The 23345-nt window shown below is 40.2% G+C and overlaps 1 protein-coding gene across 1 annotated transcript; it reads right to left on the bottom strand.

Annotated features, from left to right (window-relative positions):
- Positions 1-48: 48 nt before the first annotated feature.
- On the bottom strand, positions 49-16682 carry zgc:195001 (uncharacterized protein LOC567531 homolog). Its single transcript, XM_061845282.1, has 5 exons — positions 16490-16682; positions 7195-7218; positions 7040-7102; positions 4215-4354; positions 49-708 (listed from the first exon to the last, which is right to left on the bottom strand). Exons 1-5 carry the CDS (start codon positions 16509-16511, stop codon positions 310-312), a joined length of 648 nt encoding a protein of 215 aa, XP_061701266.1. The 5' UTR covers positions 16512-16682; the 3' UTR covers positions 49-309.
- Between the last annotated feature and the right edge of the window lie 6663 nt (positions 16683-23345).

The raw sequence follows: 23345 nt of genomic DNA, 5'->3' as shown, positions 1-23345 counted from the left end.
ATTTTGACTGTTCTTTGGGGGGTGGGGGGAAGACATTTTTTTTTTTCTCAAGAGTGAGCAAGTATTCTTTTTTTTCTTTTACACAGATATTGACTTTATTTGGCACACAGGAAGATACAAAACAAGCTCTGGGGTAGTTATGCCACGATACCAAGTCATCTTTGCCTATTTCTAAAAAAGAACAAAAATACACAGTGGTATAATAAAATAATTCGGCATCAACACCCTCACTATTTCAGCCTTCCAACTCCTCCAGTGCTTGTTTCGCATTAAATGTCCATTTGTTCCTTCTTCCATCCTTCAGCCAAGTCATTGATCTTTTTTCCGAATGAGGCAAAAGGAGTTTGTGCCCACCCACATGGCGGGCAGGAGCTTCTCCTGTACGCTGATCTTGAATTTGTGCACCAGCCGCACTTCCTTATTGGCTTCGCCCTCCACGAGGAGGAACTTCACGATGCCAGCGGGCTGGTCCACGTACACGCCAAGGGTGTGGGACAGGGGCAGGCTGACGTCCACATTCTCACTGTTGTGCCACACCTGGTAGCAGGAGCCTGACCAGCCTACACCCCAGGAGCTGGCGTTCTCCCCCAGGCCACAGGGGCCATCCTTGCGGGGGGCGCTCTCCGCCACCACACCGATCACCACCCAGCCGTCGTAGTCCACCTCCCAGTAGCCGCGGGAGCCCAGGAGGCCTTCTTTGCACAGCACCTGAACGGCAAATCGGTGCAGAAGGCACGGTCAGACATGCATCCTTTGAGCCAAAGCGAGAGTATTTGAAAAATGTATACAGTGAAGAAAATGAGTATGAGTAAACACCCTCCTATATTGCAAGTTCTCCCATTTAGAAATCATGGAGGGGTCTGAAATTTTCATTGTGCGTGCATGGCAACTGCGAGAGAGATAATTAAAAAGAAAAATCCAGAAAGCACAAATTTTTTTTTAATGATTTATCCGTATGATACAGCTGCAAATAAGTATTTTAACCTGAGAAAACCAATGTTAATATTTGGTACAGTAGCTTTTGTTTGCAATTAGAGGTCAAATGTTTCCTGTAGTTGTTCACCAGGTTTGCGCACACTGCAGGAGGGATTTTGGCCCACTCCTCCACACAACTCTTCTCTCGATCAGACTTTCAGACAGGTTTCTGGGCTGTCACTGAGAAACACGGAGTTTCAGCTCCCTGAAAAGATTTTCTATTAGGTTTAGGTCTGGAGACTGGCGAGGCCACGGCAGAACCTTTATATGCTTCTTACGGAGCCACTCATTGGTTTTCCTGACTGTGTGCTCCAGGTCATTGTCATGTTGAAAGATCCAGCCACGACCCATCTTCAATGCTCTGACTGAGGGAAAGGGGTTGTTCCCCAAAATCTCACAAAAAATGGCCGCCGTCATCCTTTCCTTAATACAGTGCAGTCGTTCTATCCCATGTTCAGAAAATCATCCCCAAAGCATGATGCTTCCACCGCCACACTTCACAGTAGGGATAGTGTTCTTGGGATGGAACTCGTCATTCCTCTTTCTCCAAACACGGTTACTGGAATTATGACCAAAAAGGTCAATTATGGTCTCATCTGACCACAAGACTTTCTCCCATGACTCCTCTGTATCATCCAATTGGTCAATGGCAAATTTAAGACTGGGCTTGATTTGTACAGATTTAAGCAGGGGAACCTTCCGTGCCATGCATGATTTCAAACCATGACGTCTTAGTGAATTACCTTGGAAATGGTAGTCCCAGCTCTTTTCAGCTCATTGACCAAGTCCTTTTGTGTAGTCCTGGGGTAATTCCTCACCTTTCTAGGGATCATTGAGACCCCACGAGGTTATATCTTGCATGGGGCTCCACTCCGATTTGAGATTGATCGTTATGTTTAGCTTCTTTCATTTTCTCATGATTGCTCCAACAGTGGACCTTTTTTACCAAGCTGCTTGTCAATTTCTACGTAGCCCTTTCCAGCCGTGTGGAGTTGTACAATTTTGTCTCTGGTGTCTTTGGACAGCTCTTTGGTCTTGGCCATGTTACAAGTTTGAGTCTTACTGATTGTATGGGATGGACAGGTGTCCTTGTGCAGCTAATGCTCCCACACAGGTGCATCTGTTTCAGGATAATATATGGAGTGGAGGTGGACATTTAAAGGCTGACTAACAGGTCTTTGAGGGTCAGAATTCTATCTGATAAACAGGTGTTCAAATACTTATTTGCAGCTGTATCACACAAATCGTTAAAAAAAAATAAAACATTGATTTCTGGATTTTTCTTTTTAGGTTATCTCTCCCACAGTGGACATTCACCTACGATGAAAATTTCAGACCCCTCCATGATTTCCAAGTGCGAGAGGTTGCACTGTAGCAGAGTGTTCAAATACTCATTTTCTACACTGTATATATACTACAACTGCAGAGAAAAATGTCCATGTATTTTCTATTTTTAAAAAAGTTTAAAAACGTCCTGCTTTTCTCTTAAATATTCATGCTTTTTTTTTAAATAGTAAAAGTATAAAACAAACTGATGAAAGAAAATACTATTCTTTATTTTAAAAATTACTTATTCTTCAAAAGGAGGCCCCGTAGCTCAGTGGTTAGAGCACTGGTTTGGTAAACCAGGGGTTGTGGGTTCGTATCCCACTGGGGCCTCCACTCCCTGAGAAGGGTTGTGTCAGGAAAGGGCATCCGGTGATGCTGTGGCAACCCCGAAAGGGAGAAGCCAAAAGAAAAACACACTTATTCTTCAAAGAAATACTACATTATCTATACATTTCTAAATAGTCATGTCCAAAAAGAAGCCTTTATACCAGGAGTTCTCAATTGATTATTTGACCTTACCTCAAGGGTTCCGAGTCAGTCTCTGGTTTGGGGTGTTCTATACACTCAGTGTGTGTGTGTGTGTGTGCACGCACGTGTGCAGTCTTTTCACCCTGCATTTTGGGTGAGGTTAGAACGCTGTTTGGTGTTGCGTAGCGAGGCTCAAACTGGCAGGACCTTGTGTTGCAAATTGTTCAACATGGAAGCAATACTGGGACCAGCACCTACATGACTTAAGACGTGCGTCCAATTGGCTTTTTTTTTTTTTTTTTACCTGATCATGATAAATTTAAGTTGATGAATTAGTTCATATTTTGGATGAACGTGGACTGAACTTAATTTCTAAATCAATGAATGTTATTGGAAATGTGCACATTCTGACATCAAAACAGTTACTAAACAAAAGGTAATTTTCATTCAAGAGTGCCAGGTTTTGTTTGGGACTTTAGGGCAAAACCTGGATACACTATATGTCCACCTTTTATCCACAAATATTTGTCAACTGATTCAGTGCACCTACTCATCATGTTTACATGCAGCTGATGCATTAAGGGACACTCCTTAAGTCAGAGAGAATGTGGGTTTTTTTTGTTCGGATAATTATTTGTATCAGAAGGCTTTGGCTAAAACACTGTATTAATTTAATGTGGAATTTGTCACGTTTTGTAATATAAAACTAGTTCCTGTCATACTATATTCCATTTCTTTGCACATGAAAGACAAGTCTTTGTTTTAATTCCTCATTTAAAAAAAATAGACCATTTATGACATGGTTTTCCCTCATGTTTTCGGGATTATAGGGTGAGAGAATCAGATGGCTACTACTGTAGACTGAATGGGAGACTCTATCTATCCATTTTCTTAGCCACTTATCCTCACAAGGGTCGTGGGTGTGCTGGTGCCTATCCCAGCTGTCAACGGCCAGGAGGCAGGGTAAACCCTGAACTGGTTGCCAGCAAATCGCAGGGCACATAGAGACAAACAACATCGACATTACAATATCACCTAAGGACCATTTGGAGTTCCCAATTAATGCCTGTTTTGGGGAGGTGGGAGGAAACTGGAGTGCTCAAAGAAACCCACCCAGGTTTGGGGAGCAGATGCAAATTTGAGACGGATGGGGTCAGGATTTGAACGCCAGTACTGAGAACTGTGAGGCCAGCGCTCTAACCAGTTGCACTGCTGTGCCACCTGGGTGTCAACAATGAAGGAATAATATGAACTACATAATTTTTGGATCAGTGAACTTTGTTCAAAATGTTGCGTTATGAACAACTGAACTAGTTCATTTTTGGAATGGTAGGAGTTTGAATTAAAAAAAAAAATCAGCATATTAGTGGAAGTATGTTGAAGGACCAATAGAAAGGGCCCCTACAATGTCGAGTGGAAAACAAAATATCCGACTTCCTAACCTGTGGAGAATGTTCATATCTCTCCGGTCTGTTGGGATACGGACAGACTGCATCGGATGTTCGTGCCACTTTAGCTCCATTCTCTGAGATCCACAGCAGCTTCTGTGCCGTTTTGTCATCCAGAGACAGCGGCATCCAATCTGAACGGATAGGAGGAAAATTGATAATTGAGTGCAGAGTAATTGAAGGGGAGGCAAGCTGACATTTTCATTTTTTGCCAGTACTCCCCAAGAAGGGTTACGTCAGGAAGGGCCTCGCAAGTAAAAACTGTGCCAAACAAATACAGTATGAGCATTCATCTGAGATATTATGCCGTGGCGACCCCTAATGGGACAAGCCCAAAGAAACTTACTATAAATTGTGTGGGCCACCACTAATCAAAACAATATATGGTTGTTAATAGTGTGTTTGTAGAATAAGAATTCAACAATAATTCATCAATTCAATCTAATTAGGATAGCCCCTTGACATGCAGAATCTCGTTTGTGTCGCGGTCACAATGCAAATGTACAAAAAAAAAAAAAATACAAAACATGCATTACAAAAAAAAAAAAAAACATTGTTCTGCCACATCCCCCACAACCCAACCCGTCCATTACCAGCTCAAATAAATACTGTTTCTATACATACTGTAAATATGACCACAGTGCAGTACAAAAGTATCTCAGTAACCAGCAATGTCAGGGTGCTGCCAATGTAGGCAGTACCACCCTCTGCTGGCAACCCAAATTAACGTCACGACTACCCCTGCAAACTTGTATGTCAGTTATTCCCAACCAGAGTGATGTGAGACAGTGTGCCATGAGGTCTTCTGGTGTGCCACAGGAAATGATCAGATTTAGCTTAATTGTTCAAAATATTATCTACAACAAATAAATGGTCTTCTATTTGATGGTAGAAAGTGTATAATTGTCTATCCGCTTTTTGTGACATTTGTCAAATGTATGATATGTGCCATGGTTCAATAAAGGTTGCGAATTACTGGTGTAACCACTTGTCCAAATCCCCCAAAAATAGATTTGCAGACTGTATGCAGCAGATTGCTAAAATTATAGTTTCAAACTGAAGTTGCTGAATTGTTGCTCAAACTGTCAGCAACTCAACACACACGGGGAGTCTTCTGACAACAGGTTTGCAGACTCTGTATGCTTCCAGGTTTGGTTACATCAGGAGGTAGGGTTGAGGTTAATTTACTCGATACGTATGTACATATTTATTATATATGGGGCTAGCAAAGCATAGTTCTAATTAGATAACAGTGATTAGATAGATTAGCTAGATAACTAATTAGCAAATTATTGCTATGTTGGACAGCGGTGTTGAGCCCAGAACTCATTGTGGTAATTAATGTACATTTTACAATTATTCTAGTTAGCACAGTGCTATTATGTAGCGAGTTGATATCAAGCTAGTTAGCAGAGAATTGTTAGCATCAGACAGTGGCAGAATGTTTGCACAGAGCTAGTTAGCATAAGTGGAGCAAAGGTATGAGAGCATTCGCTGTGTCATAACCTAATGGTCATGTGATGTCTTGGTTGACAAAAAACCCATGGCAGTCAATCGCCGACCAGGTTAGTCACACCTTTTCCCATTAAATAACACTAAATTGCCCATAGGTATGTATATATGTATAAGCGGCTCAGATAATGGAGGGATAATAAATGGTTGTGTTGTGTTGCATTATGGGCTGTACATACAAATTATCATTGAATGATTCTTAGTTTCATGAAGCCATTACATGACACAAGTTGGTCCATACTGACCGACCATGTTTGCTTTCGGTACTTGACAGTTTAACTTATTTTGCAATATATTACAATATTATATATCATATTGTTCACATTTTACAGCCATGCTACCCTGAGAACGCGTCAGATCTCGGAAGCTATGCGGGTTTGGCCCTGGTTAGTACTTGGATGGGAGAGCGCCTGGGAATACCAGGTGCTGTAGGCTTCTCTCCCTGGTTAAATACAGAGGGGTTGCGCCAGGGGGGGCATCCGGCGTAAAACTGCCAAACAAATATGCGTCCATCAAAGATGACGCGCTGTGGCGATCCCTGACGGGACAAGCCGAAAGGAAAAGAAGACATTGTTCACATTTAATATTTTGCACAAACTAAGAAAAGATCAATATCACATTAGCTATTAACTTGCATCCCGGGCTTAAATACTTAATGCCTCTGATAATTTTAGTTATATTTTATCGTGGGTCGACCTATTATTGTGTAAAAATTACAAATGGATATATAAAGGGCGGCATGGTGGATGACTGATTAGCATACCTGGCTCCCAGTTCTTAGGACCCAGGTTCAAATCAGGCATCGCCTGTGTGTCGTTTGCACGTTTTCCCCGTAGCTCTGTGTGGGTCTTCCAGTTTCCTCACACATCTCCAAAACATGTATGGTAGATTAATTAAAGACTCTAAATTGACCTTAAGTGTGACTATTAGTGCGAATGGTTAATAATTGATTTCTGCGGCTTTGCGCTATAGCTTTGCTTGACATCAGCTTTCTCAAACTTCCATACTGTGATAAAAAGCCACAAAAAGGTTTCTTAGCTAATGTTATTTGTAATTGAAAGGGATTTCTACCAATGAATGTTAATGCGCTTGCGCTAGAAATCCGTGAAAATTACTTTTTCCTAAGGCTCCCATCGTCCAGAGCTGGTTAGCAGATGACATGTGGTAGTTAGCAGTTAGCTAACAAAGCAGTTTTTTTGACCAGATTAGTTTGTGTACTTAATGAAATGATTATTAACGGGTTGTGTATTTTAGTTTTTTTTTTTTTTTTACATAAATTGAATTTTTTTTTGTTTTTTTTTCCTGACATTTGAGAAACTCTGCCCTGGTGGTTGGTTCAGGGATGTTGGCCTCGTATGGCGGCAGCTTCTCTGAGGAGACAAAAGCATAAAAAGTGTCAAAATGTATGAATTGTGATGAATTAACATCTCTCAATAGTTTTTTATTATTTTTTTTTTTTTACCTCCTGTTGCCCCGCTTTTCCTTCCTGTAAAAGGAAAGCAGAGTTAGCCAGATTTCCAAAATCCCACTATGAGCTGTCTTGCAAATGCATCACAGAATTACCTTCTTCAAATCCTGTGATTTGTATTTTTTCATCTAAAAATACGTTTTAGGTGAGATTTACTGTTTTAAAAAAATGTCATTGTTGCTAAAAACTGTCATGTCAAAAATGTGCCAAAAGTAAATCTATTTGCTGTGAATGTGACTTTTTCTTGAAAAAGAATACAATATTCCAAGGTTAAAATTGTAGGAGTATTTTAGTATTAAGTTGTTGGTATTGTGTTTTCCTCACGGGGAATTTGAAAAAAAGATCTACATTAAAAATAAATAAAAAGAGGCATCAGAATTTTCAAACTTGATTTAAAAAAAAAAAACTACTTCTTCAACAAATTTGTAAAAAAATACTTTCAGTGTAGTTTAATGTAATAACTATTGCTAAAAACAAAAACAAAAAACCTTCATGTGAATGTGACAGAATTTAAATCTCGAGAAGCTCCTTTTCTTTACAAGCTTTCCAAGAACATTGAAAAGAAAATTATCTTTTTCTGATATGATGTATTTTTGTTGAAATATATAATAAATTGGAAAAGTACCATTAATGGTAAATTGTCAGCATTTTTTAATGGAGGCGTGGTACAACCTTGACTGGTTGCTAGCCAATCAGTGGGCACATGGAGACAGACAACGGTCGCACTCCCAATCACGCCTAAGCGCATTTTTAGAGTATCCAATGAATGCAAGTTTTGGGATGTGGGTGGAAACTGCAGTGGCTGACAAAACCGATCCTCAGAACTACCACTGTCCTTCCCAATTAAGACTTTTTGCCGAAAATATTTTCCTTTCCCCCCTTAAGATTACATCTTTATTGACATGGCATTTTAATATTGTTGGAATAAGTAGGATATTTGTGTGTGTATGAAGTCTTAACTGGTGTCCAATTGTAATTTTATTTTAGCATTATTCTGTAGTTTTCCCATGAAAGTATAAAATATGATGATTATTGGGCAGCTATTATTCCTTTACTATTAGTTTAGTTAAAATTAGATTTTTTTCAAGATTTCACCTTTTTGCACAATGAATGACTTGATTTTTACAAAATTACTTTCTGCAAAAAAGTTAATATAAAATATTACAGTAGACATTTTCCTTGGATGATTAAGTTGGTAGTATTAAGTAAAAAGTATAAAAAAACTGAAAAGTTCAAAAATATAACTTGTTGGAAGTTTGTGCATTTTTTTTTCAAACAAAAATTGCTCTTTATGTATTATATCAAAGTTGCATTAACCAGCAAAAAGTCACACTCACAATCACACTTAGGTGCAATTTAGAGTGTCCAATTAATGCATGTTTTTGGGATGTGGGAGGAAACCGGAGTGCCTGGAGAAAACCCACACAGGCATGGGGAGAACATGTAAACTCCACACAGGCGGGGCCGGGATTTGAACCCTGGCCTTTATTCTCATATTTTCTTGTTAAATGGTTGGCATTGTTAGGATTGAGTTGATGCAAAAAAAATAAAAAAAAAAATAAAAAACTAAGTTTCAAATGTTATTCCTTGAAAAAAATCCTTTTCTTTAATAATGGGGTTATGACTTTGCACTATTTTTTTTTGTATAGTAAATACAGCATATGTAGCATGAAAATTAGTAATCTTAAGTGTTCAAAGAACCTTTTATGGTAAATTTGCAGGTATACACGCTCCTCTTGAAAGTCTGAAATAACATGGTTAAGCTCAAGGAGAAATTTTAGGCTGTAAAAACCTGACTCGTTTTTATCCCACATCTAAAATATACCAAAAATAGTTCTTAATTTCATAAAGCGCTCTTTATAAATAAAATTTGATTGATGGACTGACAATTGTTGCAACCCTAGCTGGTCAGCTGCATTGAATGAGGCTGGCAACCAACCCCAAAAGTGGCCATTGAAACCTTAACCTGCCATACTTAACATATGCAATCATCAAATGTGTGAGGGCGGAGGGGGAGAACCGGGGGATCTTGGCGTTGGGGGTGGGATCATAGGGGTGTCGTCTGATTCCTCGAAATGGCGTGAGAGCATTTAACGAGTGGCCTTTGATTCCAGGACACTCTGGCATGATCCTGGCATTCCTGTTGAGATCCGAGATCCAACGATAATCCCGTCATTTATCAAAGCAATTAAATGTCTAAAGCGGGACGCCTCACTCGCACTACAGAAATCCAAGTTATTAATGCAGTGCTACCTTGATTTAGGAGTGCTCCAACTTTAGAGCTTTTTCCAGTTGGTCAGATTTCTGTTTATGTAAGACAAAATGAGTTCTGAGCGAGCTTCAGATATGCCACCACTTGAGTGAATTTATAAAAAAAAATAAAAATTGAGCAATTGTGGTTCTGTCATGTCCTCACATGTGGGCGAGGAGAGCCATAGTCACGAGGTACTTTCAGACTTTTATTGAGCGTGGCAAATCGTCAAAATCAAAAATACAAAATGAGAACACCTGCGAGAAGCTGCTGTAGGCCACGACTCATGCCCAAATGCTCACATGCACACTTAAACAACTCCAGGTGCCGAAACCACTCACTAAGATATGCCTCTAAAAAGCACCTATCCAACACAAAAATAATACAGTATACACACAATTACACTGCATAAAACCAAATCCAGTAGTAATTGAGGTCCCCCTAAAAAGGTTTATAATTGCCCATAAGATAGCAGCAAAGCACAATAATTTTGTAATATCTGTGTCTTGTTTTTTTTTATTTTGTATTTGTGCTAATTACTGATGTATGAAGGTGGAGTTTTGAAAAATCCTTTTTTTGGTGGGGGTTCTCAAAAGTGTAATACCTTTTCTTCCTGCCCATAGTATGCCATTTTCTGCCCGTTTTTTAGAATTAAGGTTAGAATTATATTCAAATTACTTTTTATTCGTTGTTTCAAAAATGCTACAAAGGTTTTGGGTTTATCATTGTATTAAATTGGTAGGATTATATATTTTTTTCTGTGACATTTATTCTTTTGTGTTTTAGCATGATTGCAGTCCATCCATCCGTCCATCCATCCATCCATCCATCCATTTTGTTAGCCGCTTATTCTTACGAGGGTCTTGGGGAGTGCTGGAGCAGGTCTCAATGGGCAGGAGGTGGGGTACACCCTGAACTGGCTGCCAGCCAATCGCAGGGCACATTGAAACAAACAGCTACACCCAAAATCACACCTCGGGGCAATTTAGAGTGTTCAATTAATGTTGCATGTTTTTAGGATGTGGGAGGAAACCAGAGTGCCTGGAGAAAACCCACGCAGACACAGGGAGAACATGCAAACACCACACAGGTAGGGCCGGGATCGAACCCGGGTCCTCAGAACTGTAAGGCCAACGCTTTACCAGCTGGTCCACCGTGCCACCCACGACTGGAGTCAAATTTTTCTCTGAGAGAGAAGCAGCAGCACTCTTGAAATATCCAAGATATTGGGACGTGGTCACAACCATCAAACATTTTGTTGCGAGAATCAATAGGGTCTTAACAAATACGTTGCGTAAAAGACACAAATAAACTGTCAATGATTTGTTGATATGCAAGCGTGAAGCACCAAGGAAGCCATTAAAAGTTCAAGTTCTGTCGTATTTCAGAACCCCAATCTACCTGGAACACCTTGAAGTACAAGATGTTCATTGTTCAGAGATGTGATCAAGGTAGGAAAAGTTGAAAAAAAGACCACCACTGACCAAGACACAAAACCGAAGCGTCTACTAGCGTTGACCGAGCCAAGAAATATCAGAAGACGGCTTTCTCAAAAAAAAAAAAAAAAAAAAAACAGCAAAGTGGAGATGAGATACTGGTATGGGGTGATATTATGAAAGACTAGTTTGTTTGACTTTTTCGGCTCAAACTCCCAAACATATTGTCAATTTTTAGAAGACACTTTATTCAGCCAGTGGCACAGAAAGACATCTGCATCTTTCTAAAAGATGACACGCAGTACATTGTACACAGGACAATGCTCCATTTTTTTTCATCTTCGTGCTCCTCTGTGTGACTGCCCAGGAAAGGCTTGAAATATGAAAAACTGACAACATGGCCCCCTTCTTCTCCTGATTTGAACCCAGTTGAGGGCAGTTCTTAAATGGGAGATAAACAATGAAGAAAAACAATACACCGCTTGGATGTTTGTCTGGGAGGCTGTGGTTTCTCTTGCTCACCAATTGGATCGACAAGGGATCAGGAAACTGACGGAATCTTCCAAAGCCATGACCTCATCATCTAGAGTTCCACATGTACTTTTTGGTTACTTTTGACCTCAAAGAAAATATATAATTCTCTAAGAAATTCTCTTTCATTATTGTGGTATTTAACAAAATTGAATAATTTTCAGGATCCTGACTGAGCTGAAAGAGGAGAGGTTTAGTCTGGTTTGACTTCAGGCAGAGAGACAAAAAATGTGTTTTTGCACAATATACAGTATTTAAACATATTTACATTGAGAGAAGTCAATAGTTTTGCACACGGTGTGTGCGCGCCGTTTTTTCTTGTTGAAATAATAAATCCTCTTAGCGCGATATAGATATAAATTACTGTTGTTATTATTCTAAAGAGCGGCCAGCTCAGATGAAAGCAGTGGAAGACAAGCTCCTAATCGCAGACCGCTAGGGATTATGGGTTACCCAGTTTGGATGCCATCCACGCGTGTGATGAAGACATTTGACAAAGGTCAGCCCCGGTGAGTCTTTCACGCCACCATCTTCCTACTCACAAGATGAAAGAAGAGACTTGACAGAATAACTAACACCTCAAGTTCCTCCGGCTCTTAAATACAACAGATCAGCGAGGCAATGCAACACGCCAAAAACGCTAATCATCAGCGAGCCTCAAGTGAGTCAGTCGAGTGGGCGACCTTGGATATCTCACGGAAAAGAGACCCCCCCCCCAACAACAAATTTTATTCTTGTTATAAAATTTGACATTCTTTAGGGAGGATTCAGTTTTATTATTTTGCTCAACAAATACATTTACATTGGTTAGCATAGAACAGTAGTAACAGTAAAGGTTAGTGCAGTGTAGGTTTAGCAAAGTTTTAGTTAGCACTGGAGGTAGTATTTTTGTATGATGTTTTCATATATGAATCATATCCTTTCATCTTCAACTAACAACCTAACAGGACAAAAAAGTAAAATCAAATCACCCAAAAGAAAAATAAATTGATGCGCACACCCAAACGTTTTCCTTCACTCACACACACACTCTGGCTGCTGTGGTAAAGGCACAAAGACCCCCCCCCCTCCACACACACACACACACACACACACACACACACACACACACACACACACACACACACACACACACACACACACTTCTTATCACATTCAAATACTATAAGGTACACTCAGTTGGAACTTGAACTCTCAGTAATCCATATAACAACTGGATTGCTGCAGTGTATAGGAATAGTCCATCCATTTACTGAGCTGCTTATCGTCGCAAGGGTCGAGGGGAGTGCTGGACCCTATCCCAGCTGTCAATGGGCAGGAGGTAGGGGTACACCCTGAACTGGTTGCCAGCCAATCGCAGGGCACACAGCCAAACAACAGTTGCACTCACAATCACACCTACGGGAAATTTAGAGTCTCCAATGAATGCATGTTTTTGGGTTGTAGGAGGAAACCGAAGTGGCTGGAGAAAACCCACAGATGCACGGGGAGAACATGCAAACTCCACACAGGCGGGGCCGGTATTTGAACCCAGTTGTTTCATCACATAAGAATATATACATATATATATATATATATATATATATATATATATATATATTTTTTTTTTTTTTTAAATGAAAGCATAAACAGTGTTTTTTAACAATGCGATTGGCTGGCAGCCAAATCAGTGTGTACCCCGCCTCCTGCCTGAAGTTAGCTGAGATAGGCAAGAGACCAGCAAACCTTGTGAGGATAAGCAGCTTGGTCAGTGCATGGATGGATGTATATTCCAAAACATGCAATGCCAAACCAGTAACATTTCATATAGTGTGTGCGCTCCCAGAACAGTTAAAACAGAACGCAGGTCAATTCCTCCTTTTCCCAGCGGCTCAACGAATCTGGTTGTTTTTCATCAAATGAGCTGGGGTGGGGGGGGGGGGTGGAGGATTCTTTCTGCAGTCAAGTTAGGCGGGGGCGGTAACAATGACTGAACTGGAGATATCATAAAATTTAGTTTCAAAACTTGCATAGTGTCCATTTCAGTTAATTTTACATTCGGATATTTTACAATAAAATGACTTTATTTTCATTGCTCAGGTTATTACTTATAAGATTGAGGTTTTTTATTATTATTTATTATATATTATTCTTAGATTTTAGTTTTAAATTATTACCAGTAAATTTTGATCAATGGGCCTTGTCTGGGTCTCCGTCTGGGGAGGCCGGGGGCCGTGCTTCTGGTCCTCCTCATCCCGCTCTCCTGTGGTTGTCCTGTCCCCACCTTCGATTTGGTTTGACAAGAATTCCCTTTTACTTTATTTATTTATTTATATATAAAAAAAAATATCAAAATTACAACTATTAAAGCAGCACTTAAAATTGTTAATATTAAATCTTGGGAAAAATACAACTGAAAATATGAAATAAAATGAACCAACAACAAATATAAATGTAATACAATTACGTATTTTTCTTCTCCCCAAATGTTAAGACAAAAATATTATTTACAGGCAAAAATGTTACTTTTTGTTGGGGGGGGGGACTTTTTGTGCTTTTAGTATGGCCTTGTTCAAATTAAATTTGAATTAGTTTTTATTTGAAACGCTCCTAAATACTTGCAAGATTAAAAAATTTTTTCTCGTGAAAGTTCTTCTTAAAAAAATAGGATTTCTCCCTTAAAAAATATGACTTTATTCCCGTGAGATCATAATTTAATTATTGTAACATTTAAGCATGACTTTTTAGTACAATACAATATTCATTTTTCCCCAGACAGTAACAAAAGTAAAAAAAAAAAAAAATCAAGCTATCCATGCAAAATTCTGATTTTTTCCCCCAGAGAAAATAAAAATTTATGATTGTTGAAAAACTAAATTTGGGTGTAAAAAAAAAAAAAATCCCACCTTCTTATAATTGTTACAATTTTGTATTCTTCATCACGTAGGGATGATATAAAAAGTATCCCCAGACCTGTTCAAATGTCAGGTTTTTGTAATTTTAACACAAAAAAATACTCCAAGATAAATAATTTCAAAACTTTTTACCACCTTTAAATTCAACTTAATTGCAAATAAAAAAAAAAAAGCTTTAGGAGAGCGGACATGAAATGATTAAATTCCTCTTAAAACTCAGATGTGGCTGTGCTCAGAATCAAGCAATCATATTCAAGTGCCACCATTTAAAATGCGTCCGTTCAATCCCAACTAAAGTTCAGCTGTTCTAGCAGGCTTTTCGTGACATTATGAATGCAGCACAAGCCATACAAGAAGAACCACACATCTAAATGAGGTTATTTATTTCTACTGAGCTGATGGGATAGCTGAGTGACGGGATTGATGGGAGGTGGATAATGACGGTGGGTGAGGGTTCCAAAAATATGGTGACTGGGAAAACTGGTCATCAATCAAGTGCCATAAAAATGAGCTTCAAACAGATCCGCTGGACGGGACACCGCAAAACCCACGATGATGACACTCCACCGCAGCAGCTTACGAAATGTCATCAGGGTCTATTTTCAAGGAAATTCAACAACTGAAAATTCCTCCACTTCTTTTAAAAAAAAAAAAAAAAAAATCACATTAATGGGATCAGATTTCACACGGTGTGATACATTGGGGAATTGAGCAAGCAACACCCCCTGAGGATATTTCCTGCACCGTGTTGACATGATGGATGAGGGCTCAGACCTGCCGCCTGGAAGACTCAAATGAGGACAAAAGTGACGCTCACTGGTGCACTCTACTCGTTATGTGCCCAACGTTAATTTTATGTTTCCATATCTTAAAATATCCCTCTGCCTGCCTGGGTTTTCTATGGGGACATACGGTTTCCTCCCACATCCCAAAAACATGCAACATTAATTGGAGACTTTAAATTGCCCCTCGGTGTGATTGTGAGTGTGACTAGTTTGTTTCTATGTGCCCTGCGATTGTCTAGCAACCAGTTTAGAGTGTACCCCGCCTCCTGCCCATTGACAGCTGGGATAAGCGACAGCACTCCTGCGACCCTTGTTGGGATAAGCGGCTTAGATAACGTAACTTGTAATATTTAGTACCATACTGTGCTGTTTAAAGGGATCAAGATACATGAAAATGAAGGCAATTATTCCAAAGAAAATTGAGGAATACCGAATATGAACAATGCCAATTTGTAAAAATAATAATATTAACAACTTTACCTTTTTTAAATTTTATTTTGGAAAGGAACATTTTCCCACCAAAACAGATGAAAAATAAGTTCATTTGGTTATCAAAAAAGTGATTATTTTTAAAATATAAACTTTTTTCCAGCAAAACTATTTTTATACAAAATTACACAACTTCATTCTTGTAAAAAAAAATACAACTTTTAAAAATACTATTCTCACATCAAATTAACGTCAAACATGAAAAAAATACATTGTCAAGGAAAATATTGACCATTTTAGAATTAAATTCAATTTCAAACTGTTATAAGGCTTTAATGATTAAAAAGACATTTTTATGAAAAAAATCTAGTAATTTAGAATATTTAAAAAATATCAATATGTATCTTTTAGTATTTAGTTATTTGTAGTTAGAAGATTAAAATGTTCTTTTATCTCAAAAACCCTTATGGAAAAAATCCATCTACAATAATAGATAAATCATTTCGGTCGATATTTGTCATAAGACTACAACCACTATTTTTGTCAAAACATATTATTCTGTATTAAAGTTTTTAAAAGTGACTTTTTAATTATAGCATATTTGTTGTGGCACATTTTTTGTTTTAGTTTGGGTTGGAGTTCCTTTGTCACAAGATTCAATAGATAATTTCACTTTTTTCCCTGCCACAAATGTGATTTTTGTTGTTGTCGTAAAAAAAGTTCTTCATTCTCGAAACATACAGTTTTTCTTAAAAGAGTTATAACAGTTGGATTCCTGACTAATTTTAGGATGACATTATTATTATTGGGATTCTTTTATTTCTTTTTATATTTCACCTTTAGGAACCTGAAAGGGTTACAATTAGCTCTAACAAAAAAAAAGTTCGATTTCAACACTTTACATTTAAAATCAACAATTCCAAGGTTTTTTTTGTTTTTGTTTATGTTGACTTTATGTCCTACCTGCTTTATTGGGTATAGGCATCTTTTCCCCTTTTGTGATGTCGTCTGTGTGCCGTCTGTTGTCCGAGGGGGTGGCGCCGGTGCAGTGAGGATCTCCTCTGGGGGGCGGGAGGCCCTTCTTATTACCTTCTGGACCCCGGCGAGGTGTCGGGTGATGTCGTGCCAGTGCTCATTTGCATACCCGTGTACTGGCATGTGCTGGAAAACACACACAAACATACAGGTGGTTTCGAGCTATAAATAGAACATGACCCAATATCATGGAGTGCGACGTCACTCTCCCTTCAAAACTTTACCCAAGTTGGAAACCCTGATGTGAAACCCCAGCCCTGGATTCTAACTCGAAACCGAAATCCAGACTTGAAACCATGCTTTGATGGCTCCACCTCATGCTTAAAACCATACTGTGAAATCCTTTGCCCAGTTTGAAACCCGATCTTAAAATCCTCATCCTTGTTTGAAACCCAAACTCTGGCTTGGAAGCCTAACGCAGTCTTAAAACCCTCATTTACAACTCTAACTCTACACAAAATCCTACTTTTAAATCCTATTCCCGTCTTGAAAATCCTAACCCTGACACCAACCCCTTCTCTTAAACCAAAAATTTAATCTGACATCCCAACACAGACTTCAAACTGTGATTTGAAACCTTGAACCTGACTCAAAAACCCAACTTTGAAACTGTAACTCCAGTTTTAAGCTCACATTTAAAACCCGATCCCTGCTTGAAATCATAACAGCAATCTAAAAGTCTATTGTAAAAACATAATCCTTTGAAATTGTAACACTGGCTTGAAACCTGAATTTGAAACCCAAATCCTGGTTTGAAACCTTTTTCTGAAATCAACCCAAACTAACTCACCATGAACTCAAATTTAAAAACTGTACTTTAAAACACGAACCCTTGGTCGAAACCTTAACGCTGTCTTAAAACATGAATTTGAAATTCTAACACCGATTTATAACCCTAATTTAAAATCTTGACATTGACTTTAACTGAAACCCAATCTGTGGCTTGAATCCCGAGCAATGACCTGAAACCCCCATTTTGAAATCCCAAAGCTAGGTTAAATCCCTACCTCTGAAAAACCAAATCTACTATGAAATCCTACTTTGAAACACTAGTCCTTGTTTGGATCCCAAACTCTGACTTTAAACCCTACTTTTGAAACTCATCCTTAGCTTTGAAACCCTAACCCTGACTCAAAATCCAAATTGCTGATTCTGGCCTGAAATCCTATCCCTGCCTTGAAGCCTTACTTTGAGAACCTAAACCTGATTTGAAACCCCAACCTTGGTTTGAAACTGTACTTTGAAGCCATAACACAAACTTGAACGCCAAACCCTTAAACCGTATTGCTGGTTCGAAAGATTATATCTGCCCTGAAACCCTAATTGGCTTGGAACTCTGCTTTGAAACCATAACTCTGACTTGAAACCCGGCATTGAAATCTTAAACCTGGTTTCAAACCTTAATTTGAGACTAACCCTTGTTTGAATCCACGAAAGTGTCCCCAGTGGCCGTACGCATAACACTTACGTTAATGATCTTGTGTTGACTTAATGTGAATACCGTCTTGGTCTTTAGGGCCACGTCGCAAAGTGCGGCACCTGCCATTGGCCGGCTGCATTGCAACGTGACCTTTGACCTGTGTTTAAGAGCACGGGCCGTCGTTAGCGTCCTCTCGTGTTGCCCGATTACATGCTAACACGATGCCGCGATGGGTGAAATGGAGAGCGCGATAAGCGGCGGCTAACAGTGCACACGGATGCTTTTGGCTTGATTGACGGGGGCCAGCTGCCAGGTGGCCGACCCGCCTGACTACGTGGGCTTGCTCACCCGTGTTTATCCACAACTGCCTTGAGCGCCTCAAAAAACTGTAAATTTTTAACATGGTTTCAGACCAAAGACTGGCCTACTCTTTACTATAATGTGTAAAAATATCACTTCATTACCTCAAACATTTTTTTTTTTTTTGGGGCAAGGGGGGAGTGGCAAAATAAAATAGAATTCTGCCATTTCATTGAAAGGCAAAACTCAATTTTTTTGTTCAGGAAAAATCAAACCTGAATATTTCTGTCAAAATGAACTAAAAATAGGATATTTTAATAGAAAAAATATAAAACGAAAACTCAAATAAAAGACTTTTATCAATTAATTATAATTAAAAATATGAATTAGACTTCATCTAGGAATATTCCCTTACTGTTGTAGAATTTTTGTATGAAGAAGTTGGTATCTAAATACATTCTCAAGAGAATGTATTTGTATTTTTTTATTTATTTTCTCTTTCACTATTCTAAAATTGAGTTGTGAGCAATGAAAAACATTTGTTCAAATTTATTCCATAATATTTTGTTGTTAAATTTTCAGTAATAAACAGGGACTTTTGGGGGGGAAACTACTTTTTCTTAGAGTTAAGCTTGTATTTGTTGGGACAAAAAAAGTGACTTTCACCTGGAGTAAATTGCCAGAGTTGTTGGTTTAAAAAAAAAAAAAAAATCCAAACTATGAATTTATTCTTGGAAACAAATTGGAATGCTTGTGGCTTAACGCACTCGGATTTAGTGGCTGCTTAAAACCAGCGGGCCCTTTAGCTTCTAGTACGACATAAACCTTGCAGAAGGAGCCTAAATCACGGTTTTGGCAGGTCGAGCCACAAGGTCTCAGGAGATTTAAGAGCTGTCATGAAAGTAGCCCCCCCACCCGTCGTGTTTTTCTGGGTCCTGGGTGCTCCCTGTGTGCCGCTGCCAAGAACGAGGACAACAACTCTGTGAATTGGAATCACTCACGCTGTGGTGCCAAAAGATCCATCAAACATTTTAAAAAGACAGTTAACATTCATTCATTCATCTTCTGTTCCACTTATCCTCACTAGGGTCACGGGTGTGCTGGAGCCTATCCCGGCTATCTTTGGATAAAAGGTGGCGTGCACCCTGGACTGGTTGCCAGCCAATCACAGGGCGCATAGACACAAGCAACCACTCATACTCACATTCCCGCTTTCGGGCAATTTTGACTTTTCAATTAATGCTTGTTTTTGGGATGCGGAGGAAACCGGAATGCCCAAATAAAACCCACGCAGGCACGGGGAAAACATGCAAACTCCACACAGGCGGGGCCGGGATTTGAACCCCGGTCCTTAGACAAAATGCACAGTAAGTGCATGAATGAGAGGAGTGGAGGGAGGGGAAGAGTGAAGCTCCAGGGAGAAGAGATGGCAAGGGTGAAAGACTTCAAATACTTGGGGGTCAACAATCCAGCACAACAGTGAGTGTGGTAAATTAGTGAAGAAACAGGTCCAAGCAAAGATGACAATTGTGTCCATGGCCAAATATTCATGGACCTGATAATACTCATTGAAATCAATTTTAATCAAAAGCTTCTCGTTTTATGGAAGCATGATGGTCGTTACACACTCAGTGAAAGCAACACATCATTTTGTGTCTGCATGTGTACACACACACATGCAGACATTGAAAACAATGCATCCCTGCGCTTCCCAGTAGATACGCATCCATCAACACCAACTCTCCGAGATCTCCCATGATGCACCGAGGCCCCGCGAGCCGATTGAACACAGGGCCAAGGATCAGGCGAGGTGTTGAGGCGGCGCCATAACAGGCGGCCAAAGTATTTGGCACAGTTGGACGACTGCACTAAAAACAGCCAGTCGAAGGGGCCAGCATCCAGAGGGACGGAGCGTAAACTTTGACGTAAGGATTTGCACGCGTTGCACATTCAACATGCCGAGAGTACAAGACGGATTTTAAAAAAAAAAAAAATACTGCAGTGTGATGTCATTCAGAGCTTAAAGGGGAAATCCAGTGCTCTGCATGAACAGAGTATCAATAGGTCATGTAATATATACCATAATTTGACAATGTGATGTTAAATCCTCTCTCATTTAATAGTGTTTTGAGAAGATTTTTATCGACAATGACGAATTTTCAGGGGCGCTTCCATTTTCATGAGTCACATGATCTACGTGGGCGTATGTGATGTGTCCTGTGAGCAACAAAGGCTCGATTACATGGGACACCATTATACACCAGCGCTGATTTCTTGGACTTATCCTCATCTGATAAAAAAATAGCAGTATCGGTTGATCGGGAAGATGGACGAATACTTCCATACAGATGTGAACCTGTGGCTGGAATTAATGTTGAATATTCGGATGCTTCTTCTTTAGCTGATCTTCGGTTGTGGAGGACGCCTTTAGCTTAGCATCGGCGTCCAGGGCTAACGAAACTCCGGCGGCGGCTGCGAGCGAGCTTCTAGGTGACGGAGGCCGTTAGCTCCAGACGCCGAAGCTAGGCTAAAGGGCTTCGCCGCCACCGAATATGGGCCACAAGCTCCGGCAGCGGCTGCGAGCGAGCTTCCAGGCGGCGGAGGCTGTTTGGCCTGAACGCCGAAGCTAAGCTAAAGGCCTCTGCCACCACCACCACCGAAGCTCAGCTCAAGGCCTCCACCACCTGAAAGCTTGGCTCGTGGCCCAACTCCGAGCTCGCTTGTCAGACTCCGCGTTATTACCGTCCAAAGATCCATCCGTGGCTGTCAGCCTGGAGCTCCCGGGGGCCTTTGTTTAGATCATGTGACTCGTGAAAATGGCAGCGTCCCTGAAAATTTGTCATTGTCAAGAAAAATCTTCTCAAAACACTATTAAATGAGAGAGGATTTAACATCACATTGTTAAACTAGGGTACATGTGTTTCCATACATTTCCTGTTTGACGAGTAGCATTTCCTTTGAACTGCATGACTTACCCAACATTTTGGGTAACCTTCCACACGCTTCTGACAGTACTCTGCTGGAATCCTGGCCCATTCCTCTTGACAGAACTGGTGTAACTTGTCGGTTGCCTTCCTGGCACACGATTTTTCAGATCTGCTGACAATTTTTCAATTGGATTCAGATCAGGTTTTGTGATGACCACTTCAAGACATTGACTTTGTTATCCTCAAGGCACTTTGAACCATTTTGGCATTATGCTTTGGGTCATTGTCTATTTGGAAGACCCAAAAGAACTTTGCTCATGTTCATAAAGTGAGGGACATTGAGTTAGGGTGGACGATGTTCCGCGCATCCATTGGTGAGGTGGCCGACCGGCGCTGTGGCCGAAAACTTTGGTGGACACGAACAGTGAGGGATGCCATCAAGCTGAAGAAGGAGTCCTATCAGGCCTTTTTGGCATGTGGGACTCCTGAGGCAGCTAATGGTTACAAGTTAGCCAAGCAGAATGCAGCTTTGGTGTTTGCTGAAGCAAAAACTTGGGCATGGGAGGAATTTGGTGAGACCACGTAGAAAGATTTGCGAACGACTTCAAGGAAATTCCGGTCCACCATCCGGCCTCTCAGGAGGGAGAAGCAATGCACCGTCAAGACTGCGTAGAGTGAAGATAGGGCGCTGCTGACCTCAACTCGGGACTTTTAGTGAATAGGTGTGGAGACTACTACGAAGACCTCCCAATTACACTGACATGCCTACCCAGGAGGAAGCAGCGTCTGGATTCTCTGAGGCGGGCTTTCCTATTTCTGGGTTTGATGTCTCCTTGGTGGCAAGGCCCTAGGAATGGATTAAATTTGCCCGGAGTTCTGTATGTTGTGCGGCTGTCCTGGTTGACACCTCTGACACATCGCATGGACATTGGGGTTCTCAAGGGTGCATGGTAGTTCCCCCATTCAGTCTACATACGTTTTGAACTTTGATAAGGCATTTGATTATATCCCTCTGGGAGTCCTGTGTGGGGTGCTTCGGGAGTATGGTGTCCTGAGCCCCCTGATACGGGCTGTTTGGTCCGCATTCCGAGCAGTAAATCGGACTTGTTTCCAGTGAGATTTGGACTCTGCCAAGGCTGCCCTTTGTTACTGAATCCGTTCATAATATTTATGGCCAGAATTTCTTGGTCCGGTTTGGCGGCCTCAGTGATGCATCTCTGCTTTATGCAGATAACGATGTTCTGTTCGCTTTATCAAGCTGTGAGCTCCAATTCTCAATGGAGTGGAGCGGCTGGGATGAGAATCAGCACCTCCAGATCTGAGACCATGGTCTTCAAATCGGAAAAGGTGGCGAGCTCTCTCCAGGTTGGGGATGAGACCCCGCCCCAAGTGGAGTTCAAGGTGCGTCGGTGCAGCGTCTGCAGTGATGCGGACTTCGAATCGGTTTGTTGTGGTAAAGAAGAAGCTAAACTGAAAGGAAAACCTCTCAATTTCCCAGTTGATGTACGTTCCTCCTCTCACTTATGGTTACAAGCTGTAGATCATGACCGAAACAAAATCCCAGATAAAGATGGCCAAAATAAGTTTCCTTAGCAGGCTGTCCAGGCACTCCCTTACAGCTTTCCCTTGTCCACTCTTTACCTCAAAGAAAATAATGTAAAATACTCTAATACTGTCACTAATATGCCATTTTACATTTTTTTTTTAAATGGTGATCCTGACTGAAACAGGACAAGTTTAGTCTGATATGACTTCAAACAGTGAGAAAAAAATGAAATGTTTTTCTGTACACTGTATGTAACTTCTGGCTTCAACTGTATACTGTATTTTAAAAACAAACCCAAAAAAAAACACATGGGCCCATTTGAAAATAAGTCATAAATCCAAATAAAAAAAAAAAAGGCTTTGTACTCAAAGGCCATGTTCGATTTGTGGGCTAAGACTGACTGACTGGCGACCAGTTCAGGCTTTTCACCTGACAATAGCTGGGACAGGGTTCGGCACTTCTGTTACACTTATGAGGATAAGTGGCTTGGAAAGTGGACAATTGTTAAAAAAAAAAAAAAAAAAAACCTGTCAGCATACCTGGTAAAGCGAGATTTTGAAATACAAGCTGTAAACAATCACGAACATATTT

This window comes from Syngnathoides biaculeatus, chromosome 16 (assembly GCF_019802595.1).
Source record: "Syngnathoides biaculeatus isolate LvHL_M chromosome 16, ASM1980259v1, whole genome shotgun sequence".
Lineage (NCBI taxonomy): Eukaryota > Metazoa > Chordata > Actinopteri > Syngnathiformes > Syngnathidae > Syngnathoides > Syngnathoides biaculeatus.
Note: the sequence above shows the minus strand (reverse complement) of the source record. Positions and strands in the feature narration are given on the sequence as shown.